Source organism: Falco biarmicus, chromosome 4 (genome assembly GCF_023638135.1).
Source record: "Falco biarmicus isolate bFalBia1 chromosome 4, bFalBia1.pri, whole genome shotgun sequence".
Classification (NCBI taxonomy): Eukaryota; Metazoa; Chordata; class Aves; order Falconiformes; family Falconidae; genus Falco; species Falco biarmicus.
Window position 1 is genome coordinate 95,815,374 of NC_079291.1, and position 14,217 is coordinate 95,829,590.

A 14,217-nucleotide genomic window follows, 5' to 3' on the forward strand; every position below is an offset into this window, starting at 1 on the left:
CCCAAACGAAATCTCACTCCATTTACTCACACAAGTTAGTCCCAGGAAATTCAATGGGACTAGTCCCCAGAGTCAAATAAAATTAATAACATTTCAAATTTTATGTTTCCTTTGCAACTGGGTTGAGAGGCAGGATTAAAGCAAAGTCAATTCCAAGATCCACAGGTCATGCTAAGACTGGGTCCCCTGCGACAGGCATTTCCTTGGGCTGACACTGCAGCAAGTGCAGGCAGCGTGTGCCCTCTGGTGTCTCTGACAGCTTGTAGCACAGAGGCAATACACCCAGAGCAAGGAGGAAACGAGAAAAGTCACTGTGCTCCCGCTTTTCTTTTCTTTTTTTTTTTTTTTAAACAGAAGCAAGAGATCCCATGCCCTGAATTGACTTATTTTCCCTTAATTAGCAAAAATGTTTACTATAAGGATTGAATGCTAGTGCACTCCCAATATTCACCTTTAAACAAGCTAAAAAGAGTCGTTTTATCATTCCGTCCCCTAAAACTAGCCAAAGCTGACCCACAAAGTATTGTGAAGCTAGGTATGACTTTCAGTATTTTCTTTTTTTTGGGTCACTTCCTACACTCAAAACAGTGGAATTAACTCCTGTTTCCTGCAAGATAATAACAAGATAGTCTTTCAAAAAAATTGAAGTATGATCTATATTAAGCATTTGGAAGAACGGTTCTTGTAGCGGACTCTCACAAGTGCCCCACTGGCCATGCTTCCAAACATTATCATAACTATGATAAATTACATAAGCTCTCTGCTGCAAATCTGGTTTCTTTTCACACCTTCACAATAACCTTTGGGTTACAGATTCAACTTTTCAGTTTCCTATTTCTCAGTAGATGCCTAATATTTATACATAAACATTACATGTAATGTAAACAAGTAACAGAGAAAGTATTATATATCTAATAAATAAATATATAAAAGTAAATATTTAAAAATCTAGTGGCCTGTCAGGATCGAGTGGAATTATTTATGGTCAAATGAAGGCATGGTTTCAGCAGCAGCTTAGACTAAAATCAGTTTCCCCTCTCCTACATGCTCACTACTGTCTCCAATGATCCGCAGAGAAATTAATTCGAGTGTTTAGGCTCCCACCAAAACCAGCACCACCAGCAGGCACGTTATTATGGATACACACAGACCTGAATTTTCATATTGAGAGTACAGATGACACATTCTTGCAATCAGCGCTGGGATGATTTAAGAGATTTTCCCCAACCGCCTGCCTCACCCCACTGCTAGAGGTTCCTTCCCCTGTACCAGAACCAGAAGAAGCTAGCATCCATCAGGCCCTCCTTCGAACGCTGGCTCAAAGCCCACTGCTTCCTGCTGCTCCAAGCTACAGAGGTGCTAACCCCACCACAGAAGGGAGGGGATTCTCCCAAACAAATCACTAGAGCTCATGTGTCAATGTCTTCAGACCTCCCTTGCCGAACTATTTCACCCAAGCTACAGAACACGAAAACATTGTCTTTCTGAAAACACCATCTTTCTGACAAAAGAGAAAGCAAGACGACAGCCACCGCTCCATTAGTGCCTGGAGACTCACAAGTGCTAAAGGCTCTCGGTCACTGCCAGGTTCAAGGGCAAGCAGAAAGCAGACAGCCCAGGCTCCTGGGCCATGCCAGCCCTGCCCAGAACTCCCACTGTGCCCTCGGGTCCTGAAGTGCATCTTCTCTTGACCAGAGCAGACACTCGGCTCTTTGTCTTAAAGCAGAACTGCTGGTTGAGATAACATTATACAAGGAATTTTGGGAAAAAGCTTTTGATCTTGGATTGCTGATTCTTTTCACCATGCTTCTGGGTTTTAGCAGATGTAGACAATCTAGGTAACAGCAGCCCAAGTATGAAAACCAGTTAATTGCTATTAATACTGACAGCAGCGTGATTCTGCTGGTGGAAGCCTTCCACTGTAAAAATCATGTTTTGGTCTACTTCAGGCAAGAATTTCATCCTTGAAAGAAAGTCCTGTACTTTTAGAAAATTGCTAAATTGCTTGTTGTTCCAGACAGATCACACATTTATAGGACTAGTTGCTTCAGAGAGTCCAAGACCCTTGAGACAAGGTATTATCAAAAACAATACCATATTTTACAATTATATGCATCCATATGTTGTTTTGCACAGATTTTATATAAACAGATACAGCACGCACATGTCTTTTTAGGGTTAGAGAATTACCCACTTCAGCACAGACATACAGAAATCGTTTCACCCATGAAAGAAACGTGGTCTTCCCCAGACACAGTCCAGCAACCCTTTAGCCACTGGCAGGATTACTCTAAAACCTAGTAAAACAGGAAATCTCGTCTCCCACTGAGAACTACAGAAAGAATTTAGACAGACAAAATACAGTTGCCCATAGCGGAACGGAGCTATGGAATTAAAACTAAAAGCCACCACTCAGCCAAAAATTCCACAAATTGTTTGATTCTTTCTTTTTGGCTTTTAAACAGTCACAAGTGTTAAGGCCAGCCAAATTTTACAGAAGTAGGCACAACTGTCTAATCTCATTAGACATGTAGTGGTTTCCCTTGACTTCAGTGTCATGCTAGAGACTTCAATGACTGAAGATTCAAAGTTATGCCATTAACTCTAATATCCTTAGTTTACTCTGGAAAGCTTTAAAGATGTTACTCATCCAATGGCACTATCAGATAGCTTGTTGGGTTTTTTAAAACTACCACCTGTAATCACTTTTATTTGCTACTTACTACTTCTACTATTTTAAGCCGTTTCTCCTTTCATGAGGACTCTGTCTCTTGGTGCTTGTCCTCCTTCTTGTTACAGTCCCACCTTCTCATCAGGGAAAGGGACGCTTTCTGTGTGTTCTCCTTCATCAGGGATTTGCAACCACTTTCTGATCCTTTATCACAGGTAGTTTTATTCAGGTGGGGAAACAGAGGGGGGAAAATTCACATTCTCCACTGGAGATAGCATGTGGAGTATGCTCTTCAAACTACTGTGAAACATGTAAAAAATAAAAGCAACCAATGTAAAGAAAATAGTTCTTAAGTTGTATAAAAATTTTTAAAAAAAGCACAACAAAAAAACCCCAACCAACAAGAAACATCACAGCATGTTGAAAACCAGAACAAAGTTAGACATTTTCTTCTTCTCAACTTGTTCTTGCCCACAGTGTTGCTACTGACCCACAAAACACATTCCTACGCTGTGAATGCTGCAGAAAACATCACTTGCAAAAATTCTTAAGTAAGCTGCTTAGAGAACGTATGGAAATAGTATCTCTATTTCAAGCATGCAGCACAGTATGCTTCCTGCATGACTCTGCTTGCATACACATTCATTTGGAAAGAATGTGCATTATCAAGTCACATAAGCTGTTTTTAGCGCATATAGTTTTCAAAGCATTTTTTCTGTTCAAAGACCCTAAATGCAACACTGTAGTTTTCAAAATACAGAAACACTCTGCATGTACGAAATTCTTTTCATCTGAAAATATCCACTGATGTCAGACAGATGCAATAATTGTATGCTCCACTGGTAAACTGCAAATCAACGGTGGCAAGGGTGGCTTCTTCTGCCTCTAACCAGTATATACGGATACTGCATCTAGCCTGAGAGAGGGAGCATTCTCAACTGGAAAATCTGAGATCATTGCACATGCTTGACAGGAGGTGGAGGGAGAAGACATCACCCCCCCTGAAACTTCAACAAGGAATTTGCTTTAGATCTCTATAGGTCTCTATCCATCCCGGCCAGTTTATTTACCATTCAGACAATTCAGTCACAAAACCTATTTCCCACAACTGGTAAAGTAGAAAAAACAGGGTTATTTTGTGGTCTGTATAAGTAATTTGTAAGTGCTTTTTGAGATCTTCATTTTCACTTCCAAGTGCTATTCCAGCATTTGCAGGGAAAAGGTAACGAGCCTAACCTACAACAGCAAAGAACAGTTATTCCTTTTTTGTCCAGTTACCAGTGTTCCAGGTCACAAGCTAGGATGTGTCTGAGCCCTTACCCAAGAGCATGGACTTGTCTCCTGCTCTTACTGCACAAGAGTTATCTTTAACCTTTATATACCTTTCAAAATGGTAATCCCTTGAATATAGGTATCTAGAAGGATTCAAGTGTAGAAGTGATACAAGAGCTGACACAACTCAAGTGATCGGCTTTCCAAGACAGAGTAATGTTAAGGGGAGGGGAAAAGAGGGACTTATTTCTCCCATTAATCATGTCACATAACTTCCGCATAATTTTCCACATGGCAGGGACTAACTAGTTAATCCATATTACAGTTTCTATCCCTTTGATGAGACTGTTGTTGTTCTTCCTATATGGAAACACCGAAGCCAAAGAAATGCTGGGTGCTCAGTAAAAGTAAAAAACAGGTGTTACAGATCCTGCCTGGCAAATTTCTGGTTAAACATAATCTATCTAGAATCACAAAATAAAATAAAGCCAGCTCAGTTTTCCAGAAGGTAACAAAAGACAGATACTACACATTTCATTAAGGAGGATGTTTGTTTTTCCAAATATTGCATTAAGATAGCATCCTGTTTGCCTACTTCTATCGACATCTGCTCTGTAATATACAGAGAATGACAGAAGATCAAAGTTTTAATTGTGCAAGTAAAAGAATGTATTAATAACATTCTTTCTGTCCTACAGCAACAGAGATAAACTTTAAAAAAACTCTAACAGCTAGGAGAACAGGATATTTATATAAAGATGTCCTAACAAAAGAAAAGCATGCAAAACTACCTCTAGTGAATAAACAAACTAGGCTGCCTGTTTGCAGACTGTTCCTATCAAGCTCAGCCCTCAGAGATCCCCTCCCTCCCCCAGTTGCAGGGTCAACATAGCTCAGCTGGGTTTCACATTTTTATACAAACCCTTCTCGGCATCCTTTGTTCACAGACCCTTCAAATTTAGGAAAATGCAGCAGGTGTGCCTTTAAGGCCCGTTTTACTGCTAGTTGCTTTAGATTCCCTCTCTCCCAGGTAGTAAGTCATTTAAGAAGGGGTTTTTTTGTTGATCTTTCTGCTAGCTCCTTCTTCATCTGCATAGGCGGTATTGTGTATCCTCCACATCCCTTTTGATACACTCATTATAACAGTACACTAGCTCTGCAGCATACATACAACAAACAGTACCTCCTCCTCTGGAGACATTATTAGTTCTTGGCTTTCTGAGATTGAGAAGAGCCTGAATTTGTGCCCTGTTTGTCACACTGCTGCCACTCATTAATGCAACAGCATACTCTGAATTAGCTGTTCTTCTCCTCCCCAAAATTAATGTAGCATGGAGTGTTCTCTTCCTCCCAAGACAGCAGTAGCTGCCTTTATCCACTTAGGGCTTTGACTTGCATACAGTGAAGGAAAAAAAGCAAACACAAAAAAACCAACCCAACCCGCAACTGTACTAACTTAAAAACCAAGGACTCCCAAAAGCGATGACTAGGCTATCTCACTGGAAGTAAGATCAATAGGATGCTGTAAAAGTGTGGGTTCAGATTTATCAGTAGTTTTCTTTCAAATTTAGAGCTCTGAGATGAGTCCTGAGGAATGGAGGCCACCACAAGTGGATAATCTGCATTTTCTCAGGAAAGCCTATGAGGCACCACAAAGGACAAGCCCACTCAGGGCTACCTGCACCGCAAGGACTGACATTTGAAAACGATTCTAAGCTCCCTTTCAAGACACCTGTGTAAGGATCCAGTCATCCTCCATACCCTTTGTCTTTAAGGAAGAGTTTCATATTAATTTTAGCTCCTTTTGAATCTACTTCTGGGCTAGGGCCCAGTCCATCTGCAGAATTTTTAAGTGACAAATTAAACTAAAAATACACAGAAAACTCACTCAGTTCTTCCAATCTATGGCAACTCAGAACAGAAGAGACACTACAGTTAACCATGGCACTGCTTGTGCGAAGCTGCAACCTGCACGCAGACACACAGAGGGTGAAGTAACTCGTTGTACAGCAAGCTATTGTACACGGGGAAACTGAACAGGCACTTCATTTTCTTTTGTGTTGTCCTCTCATTCATAATGTCCTTTAAGACATCTGCTAGACTCCTGTAACATTAATGGAAATGGAAAAGCTCCAACAGGAACTCAGGGGTTTCTCTCTTTTTCCCATGAACTGAACATTATGGAATTTTAACAGATGTTCTACTTGGTCATAGTTAATAAAATGAATTATGCAGGAATTAAAAATCTGGCTCCATTTGCTTATATAAGATCTCAGCAGCAGAACTACATTCCCATTAAGAAATTCTAGAGGATTTACAGCAGATTTATAGTCTGCTCCTGCCTTGTTATAAGATGGCTGGAGATTTTACAAATGAACTTGTGTGTGTTGTGGAAAACATGAATAAATTTACCTGCACATTGACTGTTCTTAGTACAATGATCCAGTTTCCACACCGATGCACACTGGTACACTACAACCATAGGAAAGGACAATTCTCACTTGGATTTGCTTTGGAAATGACATCATGGGAATTCCACATCGTTTCACAGCCTCCGATTTCTGCCATTTACTCAAAGTCTCATTCAGCAACCTAATAGCCATACTCCCACTTTGTGCTTTTGCACAAAAGCTTTCCTCTTGGAGCACGGATGTCTCTTTCAGGCTACTACTGCCAACAGAATGAGGCACTGTACCTCACTTCCCTTTCAATTTTAGGATTAGTTCAGTGTAACTACATCAAAGATAGATGTAAAGACCAAAAATGTAATGGAGGTACAAGTGAGAGAAGAGGCACCAAAACGGAGGTAGATGAAAGAGTCATAGCCAAAATTTCCAAGCACTGAGGTTCACTTGAAGTTATTTCCAAAAGCATTACATATTTAGCCATCTTCTTTCTCTTACAATATTCATCTGTACAGAAAGTATTCTGATGAGAAGATAAAGGGAATAAGTGAAAAAGTGAAAATAAAAAATGAAGGATGAAACAACTACCTTGCACCAGAACACCAGAACAGAAGCAGCACAGCAGCTAATGCAAATTACATGGAGCGGAATAAGGCTGTCTTGAAAAGATCTACTATGCTATAGTAAAAAGATAAGGTTTCAACATTGTACTCCATTTACAAACAGACTCATTTTCACTGAAGTCCAAGCAAGTCACAAGCAGATCTCTGTCCAAGCACTGAAATCCGCTTTGTGTATTACACAGAATTTTAGCCTGATGCAACAACTAAAATTAACCTTCCTTTTAAAAAAAAAGCATCAATATTACCAGCCTCTTCCAATTATTCTTTTTTTAAATTAAAAATCATGGACTGAAGCCCTCTATCCAAAAAACCCACTCCACTGTAACTAAACAAAGAGTTTTGTGTAAGTAAAGAACCAAAGCATGTAAACAAACTCGGTAAATACAGAAGTCAGCTGGAATTAAATATCAGTCTATACATACTATGCAGCTACCTGGATGTGTGCAATAATGAATTAACATAGATTTTTATCTGAAAACAAAGACTTTTCTTAAAGGAAAAAGTATACTCAAATAGAAGGGAAAATACAGAGATTAAATGTCAGGCTTACAACAGTTCCAGCTGAAGGTTCAATATGCTGTTCTTACTCAAGTGGACATTGCATTACAGTATTTGTGTCAGAAAAATGCAATGGTCTTAACAGAGTTAAATTCAAAGACTTATATTTTTTCTTAAACATCACTTATGATTTGTTTCATTTTGAAGAGAAAGCACATTTCATTTGGTAATCATTTATTTCTCATTCTATTGGACAGATTCTCCCAAAAAGCAATACTTCAACTGAAATCAGTCCTGAAGGATCTTTTATGAATATACATAATGGAGAAGACCCCCATTAAATTTCCAACAAAGTGCTGCCATTTTGAGTAAACAAAGTTATCTCAGCAGGGTCACACGCTATGCCATGAATATGGTCTGCAAATTAATTACCATCCTGACATATGTCAAAACAAATTTTAAGGGGAATAACACCCAGTAGTAACCATGTGTTTTATCTACCTGTTAGTATGCAAAATCTGTATTCAATGGGATCTAAATTTATTCATTTATTCAGAACCCCTCAGAGAAATCAAAATGATTCGTTGGCCTTTTTTGCCTGCCTCCAAATGAAAACTGAGTGAATAACGTGTTTAGTGAGCCAGAAAATAAGTATAGGACGAAGCTATCTATGGTGGAGGTTACATTTCAGAAAAGCAGGTGCTGTCTTTGCACAAGTAACTAATTTTTAAGCACTCAAAACTGCTAAAATAGACTGCAATGCATTATCATTTGTCAACACGTTTAGGAACACCACATTTGGTATTTCTTATTTTGGTATTTCTTATTTATTACCCATCTTTATTCCATAATTGTAACAAGAGCTGGCTAACATAACTGCCTTTAAAACAGTTTTTAAAATAAAGGCTTTTAAAAGCAGAGCTATTGAATGAAGGCTTAAAAAGCCTCTGCAACTGGCTTTACTATCAATGGCAACACAGCCAATAGATCTGATCCTGTGTTTAAAAAAATAATGAACCCAAGATCCAAACCTGGTTTACTCAGTTAAGTAATATAAGATGACAAACTGTGTTCAATGTGGTATGTGTGGGTAAGTAGAGAACCCTTCCTGGGCAAGAGCTGTTATGATTTCATAGGAATCAAGCCTCATCTCTTGATTTGAGGTACTCATGGTGCAACTTCTGCTTTGTCAAAACACAACCTCTTGGGATCCGATTCTGAAACGCTTTTAGAGTGGGCGTTCATCAGTATGGTTTTCTACCTCTTTTATAATCTGCCTTCAGTTCACACAGCACGTGAAACAATTACATGACACCAATACTGTAATTCACAGTACATTTACGAAGAGATTTTACTTTATGAACTATTTTCTGCCAAGCAGGCCAAAATATTTTTAGCTCCATTTTTTTCCCAACAGTGATGTACTTCTGATTTAGAGTTAAGTAATGCCATATCACATCTATAGACTGGATAACTAAATGCATTTCTTTCACACGTTTAAAAAAAACCCAACAAGCACAATCCTCCCTATATACAGAAGACTGATAATCTCTTGGCATCTGCTGATGAATATATTTAAAGAAAGCCTAAATCTGTCTATGCCAAACTTGGCCTGATGCCACCAGTTCACCATTGCTGGCATACACATACTTCACATGATGCAATCATAAGACTTGGGGAAGTTTCCAGTACTTCATTTTCTGGTTTTCATCATGTTAACATATACATTTCCATCCTTTTACAATTAGCAGCAACAGAACAGAGAGACAGCATGGTAGATGATTTTTTGCATTTAACACAGGTTTTCTTAGTGCACATTATCAGTATTCTATTTAAATTACAGACTAGTAACTTATCTAGAATGAAATACATTAGGGCTTAAGAATTTATGGTTAGAGCAATTTATCTCAATTGCACTACTTTCACTTGTTAGAAAACAAACTGAAGCAAAGGAATCAATTAAAAAAAAAAAGAAAAGTTTTTTACCTCTCTTAATACTGTGCTTTTATAACCCCGATAAAGTCCTTCAATACCCTGTAAACCAACAAAAGAAAGCATCAGCTACAGTGAATTAGTTTGCCAAAGACCACAATTTATCAGTGATTACAAGGCAAGCATTACAACCTTACTGAATGTCAGACATGAACTTCTTGCAAATTGACTATATTGATTATAACATTGCATACTATATTCCATGGTTTACAATGCCAGAGCATTTTATGTTTATTTCAAAGATCATTTAACCACTGTTCAGAATAATCATTTATAGAGAAGATAATATACCTTACAGTTAAAATTAGAAGGGCAAGAAGGCACAGAAACACATTACTTCAACCTCTACTTGCCCAATATTTTGCTCTAGAAGTATCCACTATCCCATAAGTATTTTGAAACTACTACTCTTCTGTTTAAATAGTCTGCATAAAATGAACCAAAGAATGACAGCTTCCTATGCCCACCTTCTTAGCCTTGATTCAGAGCTTTTATCAAGACAAATATTTCATATTTTAAACCAGCTGATATAAAATAAATTGTTTTGAATGTTAAGTGTATATAAAATTATGTTTATTATCTTACAGGACAGTTTATTCAAGTGTTTGGCAAGTCTTATAGTTCTGTGGCCAGTTACAAAGAAGGGCAAAACCATACTGTTTTGAGAGCACCAGCTTTTAGAGCAAAATGACCAGGTCACAGAAAGAAGTTCCAGCAACCCTCTTGTGCAGGGTTATCACAATAGTTTTCATTTACAAGCAAATAAAAATCAAGTGGATCATTTAAAGGTCATATTTATTATTTCCGTTTTCCTGGCTTTTACACATGGAAGTGTGTATAATATTTTTCCCCACAGCGTTTTCTGGAGCCAGTTTCTTTTATGGAACACAATTTGAAAAACACCCCTTGTGAGACTCAGTAAAAACAGCCCTGAACAGGTTTTTACAGGAAGGAAGAGTGTAACTACTGAAAAGATGACAGAAGCCTTTATTTTTCAAAAGTTACCAATACTGGATGAGCACTCATTTCCAGAGCTCCTACATACCCTCTCCAAAATGGTATCTTTAGGACATCCTCTACAAAGCCTGCTTCAAAAACTGGAAACCATTCAGCAAACTCTATATACAGAGACCCAATGTTCTGTTGTCCCAGACAAAGACTGCTTACATACATACAAGCAGAGCTTTGGAAACTGGAAAGCTAAATTCCACACCCTACTTACTTTTTTTTTTGAAATGTAGGTACCCCTTATAAAAAGAGGAACAAAAAGAGTTGTTTGAAGTGTGTATGTAAATGCATTCACATGAGGGAGGTAGAGGTTTGGTTTCCTTAAACATAACACGCCAATTGCTTTTAACAACAGAAGAATAGATGGGAAAGTTCTGGGAGAGCACTAGAGAACCACAGAAAGATCCAGAATAAAGCTGTAGGAATGCTTCTGGACATGTATGGCACTGAGAAGGAAGAATGAAGCAACTTATTTGACATTGTGCTCTGAACTCACCTCATGATACAAGGTACGGTAGAGAATCTGGAGGGTACTAGAGGAAGGAGAAACCTGGGCCCTTTGCTTGATGACCTCAGATGGCACCCGTATGAGGCATGCAACCTGCAAGAGAACCAGACATGGAGAGAGCAGTTCCTTTTGCTGCCTTGCTCTTCATATAGTGGACACATTTAGAGATTGTTCCAAGGACAGAGAAATGAGGAAATATTTTTTGTAATTAAATGAGTTTGACTTAAAAGCTGTTTATGAGCAGCTCATGGATTTGCATCGAGAGCTACGTACTTTCTGAACATAAAATTGTACAAACAGAAAAATGGAAATACCCTTGAAATTTTTAACTTCCAAACCAGAAGTACATTTGGGTGGGGAATATCACTGATGAAGCTAAAATTTTGAAGCCATCTTGTCTTTTGGCAGCCTTAGAAATTCCATACACACACCCCTGCCACCCCTTTCACAGATCTAAACTAAAGATTCAGGAGTTGAAGAACAACAGACTTCTTCCCTAGGTAGTTCCTTTGAGCCCTCTAGTGACTGACCGCAAGAAACACTCCCGTTAGCTTTAGATGCAAATGATATATTCAAGGTTTACATAGAAACACGCTGGACTCCATTCAAGGTGAAGCATCAGATTGATTCTTTCCTACACAATGAATTTATTAGGCAAGAAAGGCCCCTGCAGCTGGATATAATAATGTGGCTGCCACCACAAAGCTCCAGCTTTTCTGAATAAGCCAGACCTGGCTTTAGGTAGGAGTTAAGCTCATGGGTACATAATTTTGAGGAACGGAGGATCCCGAAGTGTCAGAGAATTACAAGCTTCTCATCTCTCTACAAAATGCCTGTTTATCAGCACTTAAACTTTCAAGAAGAGTTTGTCTTCAGCTGGCCCCAGGGATACTTAAAGCAGTCCTGGGACTGGTGGCCACAACACCAGAGACACCCTGGGCCTTTGCCAGATGTTTAGCCTTCCTCAGTCCCACACTGTGCTGGGCTGGGGAACACACTGTGGTTCCTAGATGTATGGGTGATCACCGAGTACTTCAAGTCAAAAGCAACCTAAGTGACAGCTGTCCATCTGAAGTGGCAAACCAAGCTGCTAGCTCAAAGGCAGGCACCAAAGTTAGTTCAGGAATTCACTGCCAGACGGCAGAGAGACAGTAACTCAAGTAGTCATTTGTGGGTAACAGTACAAGGTTTAAGTTCCATTTTCTCAGAGACCAAGAAAAAGCCTGCTATCCTGTTACATTCCTACAAGTTTACCAGACAACAATATCCAAAAGTCATTACAAACAGATCTAACTCCATGTGCTCTTCAATTCTCAGGGTCAAAAATAACAAGTGACCCCAATCTGTCAAGAAAATAAGAACTGTCAAGTTTTTTGATAGTTCAGCATAAATATTTATAGAACTTCATGCTTCATAACACTCCATGTGCTTCATAACACTCCATGTCCTTATATTAGCTTTTTATTCCTTAAAAATATGGAGGCAGGAGGAAAGCTTTAAAAAGGCTCGGATGAAAACAATCCAGTCAATCAAGACCAGACAAAGAGCGCAGCATGGCTTCCTGACATCTGGGGTGCTGCAGTTTTGGCAGGAGAAGGGTGGCTACAAAGTAATGTCTCCATTTCCCCCGGACTACTTGGGGTGCATTTCATTTCAAATTAACTTTGATGTTTCTCCCATTTGAATTTGCACTTACAAGGGAATCTGTGGCTGCACAAGAACAAAAACAGTGATTACATTGTGCTGTTATGAAAGGAAATAAAGGCTTGTGTCACCCGGGCTGCGCTGTCAGATTGGCTCCATAGGGCACTTCTGGTACTAAAAAAGCCATAAGCTACAGCTGCCAACATCAGACTTAACGGTGACATTTGTGCTGTGCACCTGAACTTACAATGTGTTACCTTATTTGTTCCTACATGTGTACCTTACTATCAATAACAATCTGAGTAGTCTTTTGATGTCAAACACAGGTCTCTGAAGTAAAGTATGCAAGATTAAATTCACATGTAGTCTTACTCGCCTACAAGGTTGAAAAAGAGTAACAACCTGGGACAGATGGATGCAGAAAAAACTCCAATCTATTACACTTAGATCTCAATCACTGCAGCACCTTCCAGGTAATGCTGCCAAAGTTGAAAGAACACAATGCACATCTCCGCAATTTGCTTTCTTGGCTAAACAGGTTCAAGCAGCACCAGTATGATAATAATGAACCAAGAGAACTCATACTTAAATTTTCAGACATCTGAAACCTATAAGCAAATTGCAAGAGCAAGGATGAAAGGCATAATTGTGTGACTGCTCTGCAGTAACTGTTCACATATATGCTTTTACCTGCACCGGCTACTAGATAAACAGATGCGGAAGTCAGACAATAATGCGACCTCGCATGGTAGGAACTCATTCACCTCCCAAATCACCTAGATCCCAGGAAGAAATTGCTTTTTAATCTCTTGGCTGTTCACAGAGATGTAGCCTGTGGCTTGCCACAGAAGAGCACAATACAACCTGCAAAACTCAGGCCATTCCTCGTGCATCCTACTGGTTTGGGGGATGACCCTATGCCAAATCAGCTCTCTGTCAAACCTCCGCATAGGCAGACATGGAAAGGGTACAGCAGTGGGCCCTCAGCTACCTTGGCCAACATCAAGGCATCAGACAACAGCACACGCACACAGTTGATAGGGGCCATGCTAATTTTTCCAGACAAGCTCTGGAGCCAGGAGTTATTCCCACCTTTTGATGGGAACAGAAAGACAGAATCAAGACCTTACAGAATAAGTTCAGGGGAAAAATGAGTGCTACCCTGTAAGCTCCTACCTTATTTACCAGGTCAGGTAATACAATTGTCCAGTTTTCAGACTTTCCCCCATGTCAATGCACATGCATACATAAGGGCAGGAAGAATAACGCTGAAAACAAAAGGCTCAAGGATTTTAGATTTAAGCTTTAACAAAACCCAGTTTTACAGCTACAAGCAAAGCTATTATTAGTTTACAGAGCAGGCATCCAGAAATGACATTAGCATCTATTACCTTTCTAGCCTTTTAATACTACAACCACTTCTGTACAAAAGAGTACTGAATTTCAAAATCCTTGTCTTAAATCATTACCAGGTCAAAGGGTGACTCCAATATTTAGACACAAACCTAACTACATTTTTCATTTACTGACTTACATTAGCCAGTTAGGGACAAAACTAAAAATAGGACTATTTTGTTAACATTATCTATGTATTCC

At 39.1% G+C, this 14,217-nt stretch overlaps 1 protein-coding gene across 5 annotated transcripts in view; it reads right to left on the reverse strand.

Annotated features, from left to right (window-relative positions):
• SLC25A26 (solute carrier family 25 member 26) overlaps positions 1-14,217 on the reverse strand; it is an 88,968-nt gene that overhangs the window by 57,609 nt on the left and 17,142 nt on the right. For 4 of the 5 annotated variants that reach the window (XM_056334346.1, XM_056334343.1, XM_056334342.1 and 1 more), the window contains 2 exons: positions 10,966-11,070; positions 9,456-9,503 (listed from right to left, as the gene is read on the reverse strand). The exons of the other annotated variant lie outside the window; for it this stretch is intronic. In XM_056334346.1, the coding sequence (XP_056190321.1) occupies positions 9,456-9,503; positions 10,966-11,070 (153 nt within the window). The remainder of the gene's footprint in view (positions 1-9,455; positions 9,504-10,965; positions 11,071-14,217) is intronic. 5 annotated transcript variants of the gene reach the window in all.